General features: G+C 50.5%; 1 protein-coding gene across 2 annotated transcripts in view; it reads left to right on the top strand.

Moving 5' to 3' along the window:
* Positions 1 to 21,808, top strand: part of LOC137415684 (uncharacterized) — a 403,425-nt gene that overhangs the window by 379,541 nt on the left and 2,076 nt on the right. For both annotated transcript variants that reach the window (XM_078783187.1, XM_078783188.1), the window contains one exon: positions 21,559 to 21,749. In XM_078783187.1, coding sequence (XP_078639313.1) covers positions 21,559 to 21,749 — 191 coding nt within the window. The remainder of the gene's footprint in view (positions 1 to 21,558; positions 21,750 to 21,808) is intronic.

Genomic DNA, 21,808 nt, shown 5'->3' with positions numbered 1-21,808 from the left:
CCAAAACATCTGTACTATACTATACGAATCATTACGTATCTTTGATTTCCTGGTCTTATATATCACCAACTTGGCTTGCCCAAGAAAGAAATGAATTAGAATTGTTGTTGGGGAATTGAACTGCCCACTAGGGCCAAAAATAAAGGCAGGAAAATCAAAAACAAAGGAAAGCCGTGCAAGTAAAATTTTTAAGAAAACAAATAAAAGGAGTTAACCGGTCACAGCGTACATACGCATGGGGCAAGGTTTCAGTTTGTCCACAAAATGGACATTGCTCCCTTATCGCCTGCGAGAAGCGGTGAATTAGGGAATTTGTGGGTAGGATCCAATGAGCAATTCTCCATTGAAGATCCCCAACACGTTTCGGCACAGGCTGTTTATCGTACCACCTCCAAATAGGGTAAAGGGGAGGGGGTATTCGGCAGAACTGCAGGCCATCTACAGGGTACAGGGGAGGACAACGAAGGAAAAAGGATTTTTAAGCATTGCATATACAGGGTCTTTCGATTGCTCCCAGAAAAGGATAGAGAGCGGCCAAAACTAATCAGTTCCAAACTGAGAGAACCAGATAGACACAGATTGGGTAAGGGTGGAGAAGATTCAGAGGTGGGTACTGGAGGGTTGCTTGCCCAGCCATTTGAGGCACAGTAGACGCGAACCACCATTTTCAAAAAACTGTCATCTCTGCGACACGATCTAATGCCAACTATCGAAGCCAGAGTGGTAGCACTGATCCACCTGTCATTGGTGGCGTTTCTCAAGTGACACACTTTTGTTCCTGAGGCATTTATAAACTTTTGAATGAAGGTGCTTTCATTCACACACTCACCAAATACAGAGTTGTGAAATAATGGTTCATTGAAGAACATGGATCGAACATAAGTCGAGGGGTCACGGAGGCAGGTAAAGGCTTGCCACGCATTCAGTAGGCTTTGGTGAAAGACAGGTAGCATCGATAGGTCTATCTTGGTCGAGTCCATCAGGAACAGCTCCAGTGCAAGGTCCAACTTCCCCGCTTGACGTGAGATGCAGCTGGTAAGCTGTCTATAGGCCAAACATGGTTCAAACAAGTAGCGCCATGTTGTTCGTAGGCGGAAAGCCATGATGCGGCACTTGACATTGACCAGCCCTTGGCCACCCACTGCAGTTGGTAAGTTTAGAATCTCTGGTCTCAGCCAATGCTTTCCGGACCAGAAGAAATGGGTGATGCATTTTTGTATGTCCTCCACCAGATTTTTGGGCAGCTGCAGGGAAAGAACCTTGTACCATAACTTAGTGGTGACCAGACTGTTGATGACTAGTACCCTACCTCGGTAGGACAGTTGGCAGAGCAAGTTCTTCCATTTCAGTAACAGTACTTCAATGTGTGCCAACAAGCCTTCCCAGTTATGCCTCACAAAATTCCCAGGGCCAAGGAACACCCCTAGGAACTTAATCCCATGTCTTCTCCATGAAAGATTGGCAGGGAGAGGAGGAGGGAGAGGAAATAGGGGGGCAGGTAGGGGGTAGGTCGAGGGTTGAAGCCACAGCGCTTCTGTTTTTGTCCAATTTATCTTGGCCGATGATGCCCTGCTGAAGACATCCAAAGCATTCATCATCAAATCAACGTCTTCTGACTGTCTGATGCAGACACAGATGTCATCTACATAAGCAATGCTTTTTAAGGGGTGGGTTCGAAAAGTAACACCAGGCAAGGACTTCCGAAAGGTATTTAAGAGGGGCTCAAGGGATAAAGCGTACACAATTCCTGACAGAGAGCAGCCCTGCCTTACCCCTCTCCCAACACAAAAGGGGGGGTACAAGTTCATTGTTTATCTTTAAGATAGCCGATATGTTTGAATAACATAATTGTATATGGGAGAGAAAGAGAGGTCCAAAACCAAAACATTTTAGCACTTCAAAAAGATATGTATGAGAAACACAGTCAAAAGCTTTTTCCTGGTCGAGGAAGATCAAGCCACAACTTTCATAATTAATCTCAGATTTCAATGACATCTCGGACAACAGAGATATAATCCTGAATATTGCGACCAGGAACACAATAAGTCTGGTCCATGTGTATAATGTCTCCTAGTAGGGGTGAGAGACGCAAGGCCAAAGCCTTTGAGAAAATTTTATAGTCCGTACACAATAAGGACACTGGCCTCCACTGTGATATGAGCAATGAATTCCCTTTTTTAGGAAGCAAAGTAAGCACGGCTCTCCTGCAGCTCAGTGGAAGTTCACCCTTCTTCAAGCTCTCCAGGAAAACCAGAAGCAAATCAGGTCCAATCAAATCCCAAAATTCCTCAAAACTCCACTGGCAGACCATCCAGGCCAGGTGATTTCCCTCTGCCCAGGCTTTTAAGGGCAACAGAAAGTTCCTCAAGCGTGAGCGGCGACTCCAAATCCGTTCTTTGCTCTGGAGTAGTGTACCGACACCATCAAGCAAGTTCAGAACAAGTTCTGCATCGACATCTGTTGCCTGGTAAAGTGTAGAGAATAAGAGTCTTGCATCCTTCTCAATTTCTACAGGGTTGGTCGTGATTGAATTATCAGGATGTTTCAAAGCAGTAATTTGGGAATGAGGAAATTTTGTTTCAAAATCAAAGAAAAACCGGGTCAGAGAATCCAGGAGGTAAAGGTCCTGAAAGCGTAGTCTCGTTAGCGCTCCTTGGGTTTGATTAGAAATTATATATATATAAGATGAAGACATCTTATATGATGTTTCATTCCTAAATATATATATAGTTACGGTTTTTAGAACCTTCACTAGTAAATTTTAGTAAATGTATCCCTTATAAATGTTTCCCCTGTAAATATTCCCATCAATTGGCTTGTTAAAAATCGCACCCTAGTTAGTCCATGTACCACACGTAGCGAACCATAGGACCTCTTTGTAGTTATCTCATTATTATGTGTTTCAGCTAAGGACCTGTTCCCAGTAGTTGAATCTGCGTTGCATTAATCAAATAAGATAGGTCCCCTTTCAATTTCCCCAATCATCTCCACTCTCCAAAGTTCCCTTCAAAAGCGGTGCGAGTGGTGTTCTAACTCCCCACCAGCCGCCATTGGCCATGCGGTCGGGCCGAGAAGAAGGGGGGAGGAGCCGCCAGATCACGGGCGTGGCACGTCGACGCATCATCGGAGGTGGAGTCAGCAAGCCCTTACCGGCCAACCAGCACCACGGTGAGCCAACTGGTAGGCGTGCCCTTGGAGCCCGTGGCTTGTTTTCCAACACAGCAATAAAAAGGGCTGCAAGGGACTGCTTGGCGAGTTGAGTGAGGGTTCCGAAGGAGTTGGACGGAAAGGGTACGAGTCGGTGAGAAGGCACGAGAGTGAGAGGTGATCCGGCGAGTGGGTCCGTGACGGCGACCACAATACAATCATCAACTGACATTGGCCTGGCAGTGCGTGTGAAAACGAATATGTGGAGCGGCGGCTGGCTGTTCACCTCGAGCCCGTAGCGTGGACCGGAGCCACCTTCGACGCTGCGCACCGGCCTACCCTCTCACCTGCACGGACCTTCTCCTTCTTCCAGTGATTCCTGCCTGCTATTCCCCTTTCGTGTGTCTGCGTTTGTTCTGTCTGGGCGTTGATAATTAAGACTGTTTTAAGGCTTGCCCTGTGTATCTGCTTTTTCTTCTGTATATTACTTTCGTTCCTCCTATTCTTTGGTTTTGTAAATAATTAATAAATGTCTGTTATTTCTTACCCTTTTGGTTTCATTCTTCCCCGATCGCTTTAGTCTTTTCCCGATTGAGTACCTGTGGCACGATTAGGCCAACGCTCGGAATCGGGTTTAGTCTCTGGATAACGGCTCGAACCGCGGATTGCTAAACCGCACAGCAAATACCATCTTGTCCGTGGTTCGAGCGGTACTTGTCTCCCTGTTTTGCGGAGTGATTGGTAAAGGTATTCGGGAGAACACCTGGACCAATAACCCTGATCAATCCCACCCCGCAAAAAAGCGTAACAAGTACCAGGACCAGGGGATTAACCCCCCCTTGCTAAAGGGAGTGCCCTCTCTGAGATCCATAACAATATATATTGTTGTGGAAATGAGAATTGTTTTTTTATTGTTGTAAAAATATCACCCTCCTTCCTCCAGTTGTGTATAAAGGTCAAAGGGCGTCCCTTAGTTAGGTCATATACAATCACGTTAGCCAATCATAGATTTCCTCCTTGTTGGTAGTTATTTCCTTATTCTGTGTATTAGGTTAAGGCTTTGTCTTCCATTAATTAATACTCCGTTGCACCGAATTCAAATAGAGTAGATTCCCTTTCATTCCCATTCCTAAAGCCTTTACTACCAACTGCATTTGCCTCCATTGAGCACGCGGTCGGCTCGGAGAAGAAAGGCGTGTCTCCACCTCATCATAGAGGGGAGGAGTGAGCCGGCCCTTGCCGACCAACCCAGAACGAGGGGTTTGGCTTTGAGAGGGCGTGGGGAGAACCGTCTGGGAGGTTCGGGAAGGTTCAAGGGGGGGGCTTATATAACCCACGGGAGACGCCCCCACCTCAGATGAGTTCTGGAGAGGGGAGATATACGGCGAAGAGAGCAAGCATTGAAAGAGAGTACAAGGAGCCCTGAGAGCAAGCATTGAGAGAGTCCTGAGAGCAAGCAAGAGCAGTACCACGTGGCTTTGACTCCACCAGGCAGCGTTGGCTCCACCAGGCAGCTCCGACCCGTTACCCCGCGGGAACCAGAATCGGTGGCATCGGTGGCCGTCGAGGTCCAGCCCGACGTCCCGTGCGGGGTCAAGCTCCAGCCAGCTCCGTGCCTTCCTCTCCCTCCAGCCATCCACCTCCTGCCATTCCTGTCATCATCCCCCGTGTAAGTGTGCTTGTAGTCTGTCTTTGTCTTGTCCTTGGGGTATAAGTTAAGCCTGTTTAGATAAGCTAGCATTTTCACTGTGTCCGCTTCTTCCTCTTCTGTGGTTATTTTCTTATCCTTCTTTCTCCTTGGTTATTTTGATGTGTAAATAATAATAATAAATTAGATTTGTTCTTCCTACCTTTGCCTTTCTTTCCCTTACATCCGTCGTCGTCATGATTTCCCTCATTGGACACCTGTGGCACGATTTTGGCCAACGGTAAGAATCGGGATAGTCTTGGTAACAGTTCGTGCTGCGGTTGCTAAACACCGCTCGGCAATCAAGTAACATCTGTCCGCGGTACGAACGGGGCTGTGCACCGGCCTTTCCGGAGGTCGCGGTGCAGCTTCAGGGACCACGTCGGTCAGTAACAAACGAGGGGACTAATCCCCCCTCAAAGGGGAACCATAGGCCGACGTTGGGTTCCGCAACAATTGGTGTCGGGAGCGAGATACGGACCTGAAGGGCTTGGCACGCTCAAATTACGAGTGGGCCGAAATTTTGTTATAAAATTCAAAATTTGAAAATCGTGCCATGGATGGTCAAGATGATTGGATGCCGTTGGGGGAACTAGAAGAGGGGTTAGGGGTAACCCAGGACCAGAGGGAAGAAATGGAGGAGAGAAATGATGAGGTGGTTGAGGAAGTATCAGGCGCACAAAATGGCGCCCTCGCGCATGTGGCTGGAGAGGTGCAAAATGGCGCCTCACACGAGGTTGCGGCAGCCGCGCCCGCAGCACTGGTGGATTCGAACCTTTTTTTGCGACAAATGGGGGCCCTTATGGAAAAAATGAGTGAGCGATTGAGGGGCCAAATGAGGGACGAAGCAAGGGGTACCAGTGAACGTTTAGACAATAAATTTAAGGGGTTAGACAATAAATTTATGGGGTTAGACAACGGGATAAAAGAGGTAAAGAATGGGTTAACGGGGCTAGAAGATAGGATGGAAAACAAATTGCGGGCAATAGGGGAGCAATCCGCCCGGGAAATTAAACAAATGGGAGAGCAGATAGAGGAGGTGAAAATCGGGTTGGAAGGTAAACTGGATGCTCAGAGGGATGAATTAGAACAAATGAGGGCGGCATCTACTAATGAAATGGAGGAGATGGGGGAGGAAATAAGACGAGGTGTAAGCGAGGAGGTCTCGGGGGTACGCGAGGAGGTAAAGCGAGGTGAGAAGCGTATGGAGAAAGAGGTGAGAAATGGGACGGCCAAGTTACAGGGGGGCATAGAAGACCTGACGCAGGAGGTGGAACAGCTGACGGTGGGACAGAGGGAATTAGTGGAGCAGGTGGAAAAGAACACTGCAGTACTAGGAGGGTTAAAGGCGACACAAAACGAAATCAAAAATGACTTAATAGCGACGAAGAGGGAATGTCAGATGGTACGTGAGGGACTGACGACGAGGTTGGACGAGGTGACGGAGGCAATGGAGACAAAGGACCGGGAGGTGAGGACGCACATAGAAACTGTCAAGGTGGCCTTAGAGGACGAAATTGAGGAGACGCACCGGGAAATAAAAGAGGTGAAGCAAAAGTTAGAGGAAGTGGAAGAGCAGGTGAGTGAAATTAAGAAGAGACGGAGGGAAACGAAGAGGGAGATAAAGGAGGAAGTGATGGAATATGTGCATGGTCGGTGCTCAAATCGTGATGGTGTGCTCGCTAACCAAATAAAGAGTTTGCAGGTGGTGAAGGAGGTGCGGAGACGAGGTGCCGAGGTGAGTGGCGATATACGCGGAAATGTATATGGTGTGAGGGAAGCTTCAGTCGGCTTGGGGGTTGGTTTGGACCCGGGTGTTCATGAGAGGCCGCTGGTGAAGTGTGCGACAGGTGCAGAGCGTGAAGGAGGAGGTGTGCGAGAATGTCTGACTATGGGGTGTGTGAGGAAAAAGTGCGCGCCGAGGAGTGAGTGCGCTGTCGAGAGTGAGTTGGTCGTAGCGCATGTGCGGGGGGGCACATGGAAGCGCGTAGTGGGGAGTGTTACAGGGGATGTAACGGAAGCATGCACATCTGTGGTGAGTTACAGAGGGTGTAACGGGGGAGTGTGCGCAAGAGGATGCGCGAGAAAGGTGTGTAACAGCAGAGTGCATGAGGACAGAGTGCGCGACCGAGAGTGGTGGTGAAAGTAGTAAGAGTGACACGGAGCGTGAGTTGGTTGTGGCAGGTGAGAGAGGATGTACACCTGGAATGGAAGGATGCACACCTGGAATGGTAGAGCACGTATGGGAATGCACACTGGAGTTGGTAGTGAGGCACGTGGTTGGGTGTACGGAGGAGAGCACACCTGTGGTTGTCACAGAGGAGGTGACCGAGAAGGGGGCGCGAAGAGGTGTGTTGGTGAGGTGTGCGAATGACGAGTGTGTGCATAGGTGTGCGGTGGTCAGGTGTGTGACAAAGTCTGTGAGCGGAATGAGTGTACCTGGGTGTGTAAGAGAAGGTGCAATGACGAGGAGCATGGGAACGGCTGGATGTATGAGCAAGGAACGGGCTGCGGGGTGTGAGTATGCAAGTGAAGCATCGACGCTAACCGGGTTAGCGGTTAGACCGACTTATAGCCGAAGCGAGCCCTCGGTTCGTGCCGGGGTTTGCGTGCAGCGGGGACCCGCGGGGATCGTGACCGCAGCGGTTTCGAAAGAACCGCCATGCGGGATCCACGCCGGGCCGCGCTCTGAACGGCCGCGTCCATGCTCCGCTAGGCGGAGCGGGCGGCCCGGTAGGAAGGGTCGGCACGGCAACCCTTTGTGGTTGAGGCGCTCCGGCAGGGCGAGATCGGGCCATTGGACGGCTCCGTGCTGAGATGGTTCGTGGGATCTCGGCCCGAGTAAACCTCCTTCCCTGCACCGAAGGCCGGACGGATCCAACCGCCGGCACCAAACAACCCGCATTCATTGCTCGGCTTTGCGAAGCCGAGCTTTGGAGATGAATTGGCGCACCGAGAGGCTCTAGTGAGTAGACTGTGATGATAGTGTTTTGGACCCGAAATGGAAAAGCAAAATTTGATGATTGGCAAAGGATTGGCAGATTGATGATTGGTAGAATGATTGGCAGATGATTGGCAAATTTTTAATTGGCTGAAATTTGGTGAGCAAAATTGGTAGTGAGAGATTCCCGATGTGGTGGGATGGCAACTCTGCCATCCCTCACAGCGGGGGCAAAGGAGCAGTAGGTTTATGGGGTTGGCAGTGAAAACTAGCCCGGGAGGGTTAGGATAATGATAGGGATCTAGAGAAGATGACCATAGGTAACGGTAAAGTTAGGTAGTGACAATGATACCTGTAGTGGGGACGCAGGTAGATTAGTTTGGATTATAATGACGAGGGAGCGCAATAATATAAGGGGCGACTGGGAAGCGCGAGTTTTAGCAGGGCAACAGGTAGGTCAGATGATGCCGTGTGTGTGTGTAAAAAAAGGTATTCAGGAGTGTATTGTGAGAAGGTGATTGTGAATTGTATTGAGCGTGGAAGTGTATGGAGCACTGGAGCAGTGAGTGAGGAACAAGTGAGATTGCACAGGTGTGCAACTGAACAGGTGTATGGAGCAGTGTATGAGTGAGTGATGGTGACGTGTGTTGTGTTGACCAAATGGTCCAGGAAGAAAGGAGGGTGCAGGTGGCACCAGGTGTGAGGGCACAGGTGTGCAACAGCAGGTATGGAGAATGGTAGTGTGGAATAAATGGAGTATTGGAATGGATGGTCGTGGAGTGAGTATGGTGGAAATTGTGGAGTGGAGTGGATGGTGCGAAGGTGTGAATGGGGGAAGAGTGGACCCCCATCACGGATACCCGGGGCGAGTAGTGTAAGTGTTAGGTAGAGGGTACAGGTAAATTGTGGTTGGATATTGGCATCTGTGGTGCGGGTGAAAGAATGGTCTTTGGATGGGTGCAGTAGTGTTGTGGAAATGGCTGGGCGTGTAGCCTGTTAGTGTGTGTAGTTGGTTGGGCGCTCCACCACTGTGAGGATGTCGGCCAGGTGAGGCCGCAGGTGGGCTCTGGGAGCCGGTAGTAGTTGTTGTGGATGGGGCCCGAGGATCCGGAGGACGGACCCGGGTAGCCCAGTGCCAGAGGGCACCAAGGGGTGACAGAGCCAGGAGAGGGCCTTCCCCAGTTAGTTAGGTTAGGGTGAGGAGCTAGGTAAGCTCGGGTGGCAACTGCAGTGGTGGAGGTGTGCAGGTGGGTAGACCTGCTGGGAGAGCTACACGTCGCAGCCCAGAAATTGTGCGAGAGCACCGGGAGATGAATCGGGGGAGTGAGACCCCAAATTGAGAAGCACCACAGTTTGGGCAATGGGAATTGGTTTTTAGAACCCATAGTGTAAGTTGGCCAATGGATTGGCAGGGAGAGACCCCGGGTAGTGTAAAGTGTGTTAATGTCATTTAGAAAGTAGTTAGGATGAAGTCTCCTCACACCATCTGCATCCACTCACCTGAGGTGACAGGTACTCCGCACCATGCCATGTTTAATTATTTTTACTGTGCAAATGTTTGGATTGTGAGACGCATCATGACGTGGGTGTGACATTGTGCTTTGATGTTCCATCTCTGCCTCCTTATGAGGATTGATGATGAATTGGGAGATGGCAAATTTTGAATAGAGGGATTGTGGTGACGAATTTGGTATAGAGGAAATATGGGGAGACGTGACAGTAGCGACGGATTGGTAATGTGTAGATTTTGTACATATGGGGTAAGGGCAAGGGTAGTGTAGGTGACAGTGGGGTGACGTACGGTAGGGACGAGCTTTCTCACTTCGCCCTCCGTACGCATTTCGCCTTGCATTGCCTTATTGATGTGTACCCTTGTGACCTTACCCCTCGCTCATTTGTCTTTCCCCTTTTGTCTCCCACATGACCTGTGCGCCATTGGGCGCCGAGGGGAGCGTGCGTGGGTCGGCCATTGTGCGCCCGAAATTCCCAGAACCAGCTGTCTGCATCGATGCACCACATTATGGACCACATGCCTGTGGCCGAGCACCACTTATGGACCCCATGGGTTGGGGCATGGCCCCTCTGCTGGAACCGGCCATGAGGGCCCGAAATCTTGCTGGCGGACCTTCGCCACAGGGCACCGATGCCCCACAGGTGAACCACACGTAGTCGGCCCCTGTGGGCCATAAATAAAATAAAAACAGACACGTTAGGTGCATTCTTTTATTGCAAATAGGCCGCCAGCAAGGGAAGATGACAACACCAGGAAAATAATAATAACCAGCAGAGGGAGCCGAAGAGCAAGAGATCACCTGCAGGGTTAGGGGTTGTTGAATTTATTTTTGTTGAACACTCTTGAACAATGGTGACTGCACCGATTGGTGCTTGGGTGTGTGTTGGTGCGTTTTTGGGTGCTTTCATGGTGCATTGATGCAGAGCAGACTGTCTCCCCCCCAGAAAGAACAATCACAGGTCCTGGGTTAGTTTTGTAAATAAAAATAGAGTCATTGTAAATAATGCTCCCCACCGTCAGTGTATAGTTTGAAGACCATTCCGCAATTCGGTTAACTGTGGGCGTAAGTCTGTTAGGCAGGGTGCAATGGAGCAGCGGGACACATTTATTTATGTTTTAAAACTGTCGCACTCAGGGTCAGGTTAAAAGTAGAGGGAACTACACCTACGTGTCACAATAAATAAAAGTTGTAGGCCCGGGCCGTGCCTAAGAGGAGGAGGGTGCAGTGTTGCGGAGATGAGAACTGTATATATTTTTTATTGTGTGAATTGTTATTATTGTTTATTCTGTGCCCCCCTACCTCCGGAGCTTTGTGTAAAGGTGAAAGGGCATCCCATAATTAGTCCACAAGCATACACGTCAGCCAAATAATAGAAGACCCCTGTTTGATAGTTATCTCTTATTCTGTGTTTTAGAGTAAGGCTGTGTCTCCCATTAATTGAAGTACTCCATTGCACCAGTGAAAGAGAATAGATCCCCTTTCCTTCCCATCCCCAAAATCTCCATTTCCTTTTACATCCCCCTTCCGTCATTGCCGGGCCTCGATTCCCATATTACCTCCCCTCCAATAACCGCCATTGACCACGAGGCAGGGTCGGAGAAGAAAGGCGTGTCTCCACCTCGTCATAGAGGGGAAGAGGGGTGTGCCCGCCCGTCGTCATCAAGGGCGGAGCGAGAGGGTCGCGCGACCAACCAGGGCCGAGGTGAGCACCCCGATGGGCGTGTCCAAAAGGCCGGCGGCTTAATCGCCGGAGGCGCTATAAAAGGCGCGCACGCGAGTGAGTCGTGAGTTGGTCACCAAGAGAGAGAGAGTTGTGAGGAGTCAGTCAGTGGAGTCGGTGGTCAGTTGGTTGCGTTGGTTGCGGTGAGGAGTCGGTGGTGGTGGTCAGTTGGTTGCGTTGGTTGCGGTGAGGAGTCGGTGGTAAAGAGTGAGTGGACCAAGAACGAGTTGAGGGTTTGGACCAGACGAGTCGGACAAGGCCTGGCAAAGCACGCGACGTTCACAGCAGCCACAACAGCAGCTCGGGGGCCTGAACGGCGGTTTGGAGCAGGGCCGTAAAGGAACGGCGGCTGCTAAACGCGCCGGTTGAGCTGCAGGACCCCCTTGGACCTCCCTCTCCCTCCAGCCATCCACCTCTTGCCTTTCCACCCTTCTTGTGTACGTGAGTTTGTTCTGTTTGTTCTGTCCTGGGTTAATTATGCTTGTGCAGGTAAGCTAAAGATTTCACTGTGTCACCTGCGTCTTATGTGCTTGTAAATAAACGTGACTGCTTTCTTTTTGCTTATGTGTGTAAATAGTCAATAAATTCAGTAGTATTTCCAAACCTTTCTTTGCCTTCGTTTTCCTCTTTGCATTTCGTCGTTTTAGTCTTTTCCCAGATTGGGCAGCTGCGGTGCGATACGGCCAAAGCTCTGGGTGAATCGGGTGAGTCGGGGATCCTGTAACGGTCGCGGTTGGACCATCCGCTCGGCCCATCATACCATCTAAACCGCGATCAGTAACAGTACGCTTGCCGCCGGAAGGACACGATGTGTTTAGCCTGCCTGTTCCGACACCCCAGAGATAACATCGTGATCTCCGACACCACTGTACCATACCGAGGAAGCTCTTTTAAAATTAAATCGTTTTTCAGGAATGGGGGACAATTTGATATCAAGACTTTCACGGCTGGGGTGTCCAGTGGGGAGACCAGGACAAAATGTCTATTTTCGGTAGACAAACCGGTCGCCACAATTTCATGTACAAGCTGCCCCTTCAGCTACGAATATTACCAGGGCGTGGTCCAGGCGTTTGTTCATCCGTGAAGCTGCACAGATGTTCTCAAGCCCGATTATGGTTATGTTACCCACCGCAAAAAATAACGATGTCTTCCCCACGGTGACCTCGTTAGGAGGAACGCAAACCACGCCATGTTTCCGCGTCAAGCCCTCAAAAGTCAAATCAAAGGCAGCGTAGCGGGAACGTGCCGACATTAACCTCGGCCTAAGGAATCAGAAAAAACGGAAAACGGATTGGAAAAAACCTCGGCCTAAGCCGAGATGGATTTGGGGAGGGTGGACAGATTTCTGTACCAGGAGGGGAAAAAAGGGAAAAGCGCTACTCGGCATACACCAGCACGAGAGAAACTATCGCGAGGAAACACACCTCTCAATGGGGAAAAGGGCGAGAAATCACGACAACCCGTCAGAGAGCCGATGGACTTCCCCCTCGATCTCACCGAAAGGCGTGGACTCTCTATCTCAGGGGAAGAAACGAAAGTGGAAAAAAAATAAAGACAGCAACAAGCGAGGAATGCAATGGAGGCGGGGAGTGGGGTGAGGGGAACGAGTGGGGTGAGGGGAACGAGTGGGGTGAGGGGAACGAGTGGGGTGAGGGGAACGAGTGGGGGATGAGGGGGACGAGTGGGGGATGAGGGGGGACAAGTGGGGTGGGGGGATGAGGGGGACGAGTGGGGGATGAGGGGGACGAGTGGGGGGTGAGGGGAACAAGTGGGGGATGAGGGGAACGAGTGGGGGGTGAGGGGAACGAGTGGGGGGTGAGGGGAACGAGTGGGGGGTGAGGGGAACGAGTGGGGGGTGAGGGGAACGAGTGGGGGTGAGGGGAACGAGTGGGGGGTGAGGGGAACGAGTGGGGGATGAGGGGAACGAGTGGGGGATGAGGGGAACGAGTAGGGGATGAGGGGAACGAGTGGGGTGTGAGGGGAATGAGTGGGGGGTGAGGGGACGAGTGGGGTGTGGAGGACGAGTGGGGTGGGGGGTGAGGAGACGAATGGGGTGAGGGGACGAATGGGGTGAGGGGGACGAGTGAGGGGGACGAGTGGGGGGTGAGGGGAACGAGTGGGGGGTGAGGGGAACGAGTGGGGGGGTGAGGGGAACGAGTGGGGGGTGAGGGGAACGAGTGGGGGGTGAGGGGAACGAGTGGGGGGTGAGGGGACGTGTGGGGTGAGGGGGACGTGTGGGGTGAGGGGGACGAGTTGGGTGAGGGGGACGAGTGGGGTGAGGGGGACGAGTGGGGTGGGGGGGACGAGTGGGGTGCGGGGACGAGTGGGGTGCGGGGACGAGTGGGGTGAGGGGACGAGTGGGGTGAGGGGGACGTGTGGCGTGAGGGGACGTGTGGGGTGAGGGGGACGTGTGGGGTGAGGGGGACGTGTGGGGTGGGGGGGACACTCTTTGGGGGGGTGGGGGGTGGGGGGGGAGTGGGGTGAGGCGGACGAGTGGGGTGAGGCGGACGAGTGGGGTGAGGGGGACGAGTGGGGTGAGGGGGACGAGTGGGGTGAGGGGGACGAGTGGGGTGAGGGGGACGAGTGGGGTGAGGGGACGAGTGGGGTGAGGGGGACGAGTGGGGTGAGGGGACAAATGGGGTGAGGGGACGAGTGGGGTGAGGGGACGAATGTGGTAAGGGGACGAGTGGGGTGAGGAGAACGAGTGGGTGATGGGGACGAGTGGGGTCAGGGGACGAGTGGGGTGAGGGGAACGTGTGGGGTGAGGGGACGAGTGGGGTGAGGGGCACGAGTGGGGTGAGGGGACGAGTGGGGTGAGGGGGACGAGTGGGGTGAGGGGGACGAGTGGGGTGAGGGGGACGAGTGGGGTGAGGGGAACGATGAGGGGAATGAGTGCGGTGAGGGGATGAGAGGGGTGAGGGGGACGAGTGGGGTGAGGGGGGGGGAGTGGGGTGAGGGGACGAGTGGGGAGTGGGGTGAGGGGACGAGTGGGGAGTGGGGTGAGGGGACGAGTGGGGAGTGGGGTGAGGGGACGAGTGGGGAGTGGGGTGAGGGGACGAGTGGGGTGAGGGGACGAGTGGGGTGAGGGGACGAGTGGGGAGTGGGGTGAGGGGACGAGTGGGGAGTGGGGTGAGGGGACGAGTGGGGTGAGGGGACGAGTGGGGTGAGGGGACGAGTGGGGTGAGGGGACGAGTGGGGTGAGGGGGGGAAGTGGGGTGAGGGGGGGAAGTGGGGTGAGGGGGGGGAAGTGGGGTGAGGTGGGGGAGTGGGGTGAGGTGGGGGAGTGTGGATGAGGTGGGGGAGTGTGGATGAGGTGGGGGAGTGTGGATGAGGTGGGGGAGTGTGGATGAGGGGAGGAATGGGGTGAGGGGATGAGGGGAACGAGTGGGGGATGAGGGGAACGAGTGGGGGGCGAGGGGAACGAGTGGGGGGCGAGGGGAACGAGTTGGGGGGAGGGAAGACTGAGCGGGGGGAACGGGCGTGGGAGGTGGAGGAAGGAAAAAAGGGAAGGGAGGATGAGGGTTGTGGTACCGGGTTTGATGAAAATGGAGTGGTGGGGGGAGACAGAGAATACACAATGTGAAAATAAACAAAAGTGGAAAGGAAAAGGTGGAAACAACGACCAAAAAAAAAAGGGGGGGGGGGAGGGTAGAAAGATCGAAAGTCGGAGCAGCTCGCATCTCACCACACATACAGAGCCGCCATATTGCCACGCCCAACACACAAACGGCCAGCAGGGGGAGAAGGAAGAGAGAAGAAGAAACAGATATGTATATTGTGCATTCCTAATTATCACATTGCCGGTTGGTATCGTTGGATCCTTTACAGAAAATACTGCAGCAGCTGTATGTTGTTTCTCAAGTTTAAGGAATGTTGCAATCCCTATCTGAAGAAGAACAGTACATCAGTAAAGTAACGTCGGCCCTCCCAAGGAAAGAAATAATATTTACAAAGACGCATTGTCCTCATCTGCATCACAGGGCATCCATAATGTATGTGGACAGATGCAAGATGAAGGGCCACACACAGCTCATAGTTTAAAACATGAAGCATATACATCGTCCTCATTTTGAGCATTTTCTTTTATCCATGTAATTAATGTTAGTTCCCTTCATTCCTTTTGGTGGTGGTGGCATGTATATGTTGCTGCGTGGTGGTGGCATGTATATGTTGCTGCGTGGTGGTGGCATGTATATATTGCTGCGTGGTGGTGGCATGTATATGTTGCTGCGTGGTGGTGGCATGTATATGTTGCTGCGTGGTCGTGGCATGTATATGTTGCTGCGTGGTGGTAGCATGTATATGTTGCTGCGTGGTGGTGGCATGTATATGTTGCTGCGTGGTGGTGGCATGTATATGTTGCTGCGTGCTGGTGGCATGTATATGATGCTGCGTGGTGGTGGCATGTATATGTTGCTGCGTGGTGGTGGCATGTATATGTTGCTGCGTGGTGGTGGCATGTATATGTTGCTGCGTGGTGGTGGCATGTATATGTTGCTGCGCGGTGGTGGCATGTATATGTTGCTGCGTGGTGGTAGCATGTATATGTTGCTGTGTGGTGGTAGCATGTATATGTTGCTGCGTGGTGGTGGCATGTATATGTTGCTGCGTGGTGGTAGCATGTATATGTTGCTGCGTGGTGGTAGCATGTATATGTTGCTGCGTGGTGGTGGCATGTATATGTTGCTGCGTGGTGGTGGCATGTATATGTTGCTGCGTGGTGGTGGCATGTATATGTTGCTGCGTGGTGGTAGCATGTATATGTTGCTGCGTGGTGGTGGCATGTATATGTTGCTGCGTGGTGGTAGCATGTATATGTTGCTGCGTGGTGGTGGCATGTATATGTTGCTGCGTGGTGGTGGCATGTATATGTTGCTGCGTGGTGGTAGCATGTATATGTTGCTGCGTGTACATGCCACCACCACGCAGCAACATATACATGCCACCACCATGCAGCAACATATACATGCCACCACTTGGTGGCATGTATATGTTGCTGCGTGGTGGTAGCATGTATATGTTGCTGCGTGGTGGTAGCATGTATATGTTGCTGCGTGGTGGTAGCATGTATATGTTGCTGCGTGGTGGTAGCATGTATATGTTGCTGCGTGGTGGTAGCATGTATATGTTGCTGCGTTTGAGCCTGGGGAGTAACTGCTGAAATCCATCTATCCGGGTACGTCCCGACATCTTTGTTCTTGGTTCCTTTCACACTTCTTTCTATTTTATACGAGTACATTTCTCTTTATCTAGTTCTTGCTTTTTCTTTTCTTTTAGCTCTTATACTCTTTTTTTCTCTTTCTTTATCTATCTGCCTGGGAGAAGTGAATTATTGCAGAAACTTTTCTGTAAGGCCCACTTGCTGCGCCTGGATGGGTTTGAGTTTGAGGAATAGCGGCTGAAACCAGAATCCTATCCAGGTTCCTCCTTATGACTCCATCTTTGCTCTTTACTTATCCAGGTTCATCCTTATGACTCCATCTTTGCTCTTTACTGTAAAGTATCTCGACAAACTGCGATCAATTGTCGTACGCGTTTATTCACTCTGCCGATCAAGGCCCGATTCACAGCAGCGCCATCCGAGCTCTGGCGTAGGGATACAACCCGGTCCCGGTGTAGGGATACAATGGTGAACATTTGCACTGCATACATGACATCCTCCCCTTTAAGTCCAAAATTACCAAGAGCAATACGTGCTAGATTTCCAGAATTGACATTTCAAAAGCAACATTTCCAAACCATGTGAAAATATGTGTGCAAACGGTTATGAGAATAATGAAAATACGTGAAAATAGAACATGTGTCAACGTGAAAAAAAAACATCTTCAAAGATTCAACCGGTCGGGTGCTTTTCTCTCACGCATTGAGCGTCGCGGTGTACCAGTGGATACAGAGTCCGAGGTGATTCCTTTGGGTCGCGGTGTACCAGTGGATACAGAGTCCGAGGTGATTCCTTTGGTCTCCACGAAGGGTGTAGCGTTTGCAGAGGTTTTCGGGGCATCCGAGCCGGCTGGAGCGGCCACGACGATCTCCGGCAGTGGCGGGTCGAACTGTTGTCCTGACTGTGACGATGCTACAGGCTCCATCGACTCACAGTGACGGTAGGTTATGTGGTCCTGATGTCGACGAATTTCGCGGCCGTCCTGCAGGCGAATCACACTGGACAGTGGACCTGGCTTCTCGATGATGTCTCCCGGTAGCCACGTCGCACCTGCACCAAAATTTCGGGCAAACACTGGATCTCCAATGTTGATACATCGACTGTTGGACGTCTTATCGTGCACCAACTTTTGATTAAGCTGGCTCTGATAAACATTTGATGATATGTCTGGTTTGAGATTGTCAAGTGTCGATCTCAAGTGTCGTTTCATCAATAACTCAGACGGAGCTGCACCGGTTGTTGATTGTGGCGTGATGCGGTATTTGAACAGGAGACGAGACAGCTTTGTTTCCAGGGTTCCCTCCTGAAGTTTCTGCAATCCGGATTTGATGATTCCCACGGATCGTTCGGCCAAGCCATTTGAAGCCTGGTGATGTGGGCTGACAAACTTATGTTTGATGCCGTTCCGACGTGTGAACTTGGCAAACTCGGTACTGGAAAAACACGAACCGTTATCACTCACGATCATCCTGGGCAGACCATGAGTGGCGAAACAGCGTCTGAGTCTTTCGATGACAATGGCTGACGTAGTACCACGCGTCACATAGGCATCAATCCATTTTGTGTGCGCGTCCGTAATTATTAGAATCATGCTGCCGTTAATAGGCCCGGCATAATCGAGATGTAGGCGATGCCACGGTTCGCTGGGCCATTCCCAGGGATGCAGTGGCGCTTTCACAGGTGTATTCCGGGTGCTCTGGCAGGGGTAACAATGTCGAACATGATGTTCGATATCAGCATCAAGATTCGGCCACCACACATAGTTTCTGGCGAGTGACTTCATCTTCACAATCCCAGGGTGACAGTCATGGATTTCATCCATGACCCTGGAACGCAGATTTTTTGGGATCACGACACGACATCCCCAGAGTAGGCAACCATTTTCCACGCTGAGTTCGTTTTTACGTGCTTTAAAAGCCGCAAAATCTGGGTCACCCTCAGGTAGCAAATGCCATCCAAGCTGTACAGCCTGGACAGTTCTGGACAGAACGGGGTCTCGTCGAGTATGAGTGCGGATCTGGCCGGAATCGACAGCACAATCTTCCAGATGATCCATCAGTGCGATAATGGATCCTGGTGTAGGCGAATCATCAACGGATTCTGGAAGGGGTAACCGACTCATGGCATCTGCATTTGTGATAGACGAACCGGGCTTATAACATATGGTGTAGTCATAAGCAGCGAGAAACAGGGACCAGCGGATGATCCTGGGCGGTAGTGTGTCAGATGTCGCCTTAGTTGGACCAAACAGACTGATCAGCGGCTTGTGATCAGTGCGAATCGTGAAATGATGTCCAAGAAGGTACTGGCGAAATTTGCCGACGCCGAAAACGATTCCCAATCCTTCCTTGTCAAGTTGGGAATAGTTTTTCTCTGCCGGGGACAACGTTCTGGATGCAAATGCAACCGGTCTTTCCGTACCATCAGGCATCACGTGCGATAATACACTCCCCACTCCATACCGACAGGCATCGCATGTCAGCACAAGATCCTTCTCTGGATCAAAATGAACGAGAACATTGGACGATTTGAGCAGATCCTTAGAGGTCTGGAATGCTGATTGTTCAGTAGACCCCCAGCTCCAGGAGACTCCTTTCCTCAAAAGCCGATAAAGGGGGCCCAAAACGTCGGTCACATTCGGGATGTAACGACCATAGAACTGAAGCAAACCGAGGTATGACTTCAATTCGGTCACATCTCGTGGAGAAGGAGCATCCTTGATAGCTCGGACTTTCTCATCTGTCGGGTGTAGACCCTCGGCATCAATCGTATGACCCAGGTACGTGACTGATGGCACCATAAACTTGCACTTGTCTCGACGCAAACGTAGGCCGGAGTCCGAAATCTTCTTCAGAACTCTCTCCAGGTTCTGTAGATGTTCCGCGTCCGTACGACCAGTAACCAGAATATCATCCTGGTAACAAACGACGTTGCGTTCGGCGGCAAACAAACTCTCCATGACACGCTGATAAATTCCAGGTGCAGATTTCACTCCAAAACTAAGTCGGTGGTACCTATACAACCCACGATGCGTGTTGATGGTAAGATACTGTTTCGAATTCTCGTCCAAGCAGAGCTGTAGATAGGCGGATTTGAGATCGAGTTTCGTAAAAGTCTTGCCTCCCGTGAGACGAGCATAAAGGTCTTCGATCCTCGGGATTGGATATTTATCCAATGAAGAACACCTGTTCACGGTCATTTTATAATCTCCACATATGCGGATGGACTGGTCCGATTTTATGACCGGAACGATGGGTGCCGCCCATTCGGCATACTGGATTTGCTCGATGATCCCCAGATTTTCAAGATGATCCAGTTCCTTGTCAATCCGCTCACGCAGGGCGAAAGGGACTGGGCGAGCCCTGCAAAATATAGGATTGGCATCCCGGTCAACCCTGAGTTTAGCCGTATGTCCTTTCAAGGTTCCAAGCTCATCCTTGAAGACATCCGGGTACGTATCCAGCACATTTTTGAGTGTGTATGCTGCGGTAGGAGAAACGTTGGCTGCCCGGAGTTGATGAATGCTATCCCACCTTCGTCGCCATGTAAAGTATCTCGACAAACTGCGATCAATTGTCATACGCGTTTATTCACTCTGCCGATCAAGGCCCGATTCACAGCAGCGCCATCCGAGCTCTGGCGTAGGGATACAACCCGGTCCCGGTGTAGGGATACAATGGTGAACATTTGCACTGCATACATGACATTTACTTATTCAGATTCCTCCTGATGACTCCATCTTTGTTCGTTACTTATCCAGGTTCCTCCTGGTGACTCCATCTTTGCTCTTTACTTATTCAGGTTCCTCCTGATGACACCATCTTTACTCTTTACTTATCCAGGTTCCTCCTGTTGACTCCATCTTTGCTCTTTACTTATTCAGGTTCCTCCTGGTGACTCCATCTTTGCTCTTTTCTTATTCAGGTTCCTCCTGATGACTCCATCTTTACTCTTTACTTATCCAGGTTCCTCCTGATGACTCCATCTTTACACTTTACTTATCCAGGTTCCTCCTGATGACTCCATCTTTGCTCTTTGCTTATTCTGGTTCTTCCTGATGACTCCATCTTTGCTCTTTACTTATCCAGGTTCCTCCTGGTGACTCCATCTTTGCTCTTTACTTATTCAGGTTCCTCCTGATGACTCCATCTTTACTCTTTACTTATCCAGGTTCCTCCTGTTGACTCCATCTTTGCTCTTTACTTATCCAGGTTCCTCCTGATGACTCCATCTTTGCTCTTTGCTTATTCTGGTTCCTCCTGATGACTCCATCTTTACTCTTTACTTATCCAGGTTCCTCCTGGTGACTCCATCTTTGCTCTTTACTTATTCAGGTTCCTCCTGATGACTCCATCTTTACTCTTTACTTATCCAGGTTCCTCCTGATGACTCCATCTTTGCTCTTTACTTATCCAGGTTCCTCCTGATGACTCCATCTTTGCTCTTTGCTTATTCTGGTTCCTCCTGATGACTCCATCTTTGCTCTTTGCTTATTCTGGTTCTTCCTGATGACTCCATCTTTGCTCTTTACTTATCCAGGTTCCTCCTGATGACTCCATCCTTGCTCTTTACTTATTCAGATTCCTCCTGGTGACTCCATCTTTGTTCATTACTTATTCAGGTTCCTCTTGATGACTCCATATTTGCTCTTTACTTATCCAGGTTCCTCCTGATGACTCCATCTTTGCTCTTTGCTTATTCTGGTTCTTCCTGATGACTCCATCTTTGCTCTTTACTTATCCAGGTTCCTCCTGATGACTCCATCTTTGCTCTTTGCTTATTCTGGTTCTTCCTGATGACTCCATCTTTGCTCTTTACTTATCCAGGTTCCTCCTGATGACTCCATCCTTGCTCTTTACTTATTCAGATTCCTCCTGATGACTCCATCTTTGTTCATTACTTATCCAGGTTCCTCCTGATGACTCCATCCTTGCTCTTTACTTATCCAGGTTCCTCCTGATGACTCCATATTTGCTCTTTACTTATCCAGGTTCCTCTTGATTACTCCATCTCTGCTCTTTACTTATTGGGGTTGCTCCTGATCACACCAATTCAGTACTTACTATTTGGTCTTCCATTTGATTAGGATCCCACCAACTTGCTTGTTGTATAAGTATCAAAGTAGTTTATGGAGCTCTGAATAATAGCTAAAATGGTTTTGTCTTTTGGAAAATTAAGCTTTTCTCACTCAGTTACTTTGTGCATAATGGTGCAATTCACATTTTCTGGTGTCTATGTTTTCCTGTGCAGTACTTATCTCAGATGTTTGGTGTGATTTAATGAATAACTCTGGACATTAAAGTCAAAATAAAACAACTACAAGATTATTGCAAACAAAATATTTCATTTCAGAACCTATGTTCTAACAGCAGCGTTTTCTGCCAACAGTGCAATGAGATTGTGTGTGATTTGGAATCAGCACAACAATTTCATTTGCCTTCTCACCAATCATCATTGGAGTCAACAAAGCTGGCTTCATCAAGGGAAGCAACACAACCTCATGACAATGAACCTGAAACCAGTTCAACCTCAATGGATCAATCTTCACTCCTGCAACCAATCAGCTTTATTTCTCCCAAGTAAACATCGGTCATTTGGCACCACTTTTTATTCCGACCTTATGCTGTGCTTTTGTGTC

This window comes from Myxine glutinosa, chromosome 8, assembly GCF_964187855.1.
Source record: "Myxine glutinosa chromosome 8, kmMyxGlut1.1, whole genome shotgun sequence".
In the NCBI taxonomy this organism is placed as follows: Eukaryota; Metazoa; Chordata; class Myxini; order Myxiniformes; family Myxinidae; genus Myxine; species Myxine glutinosa.
This window is presented reverse-complemented; position numbering and strand designations above follow the sequence as displayed.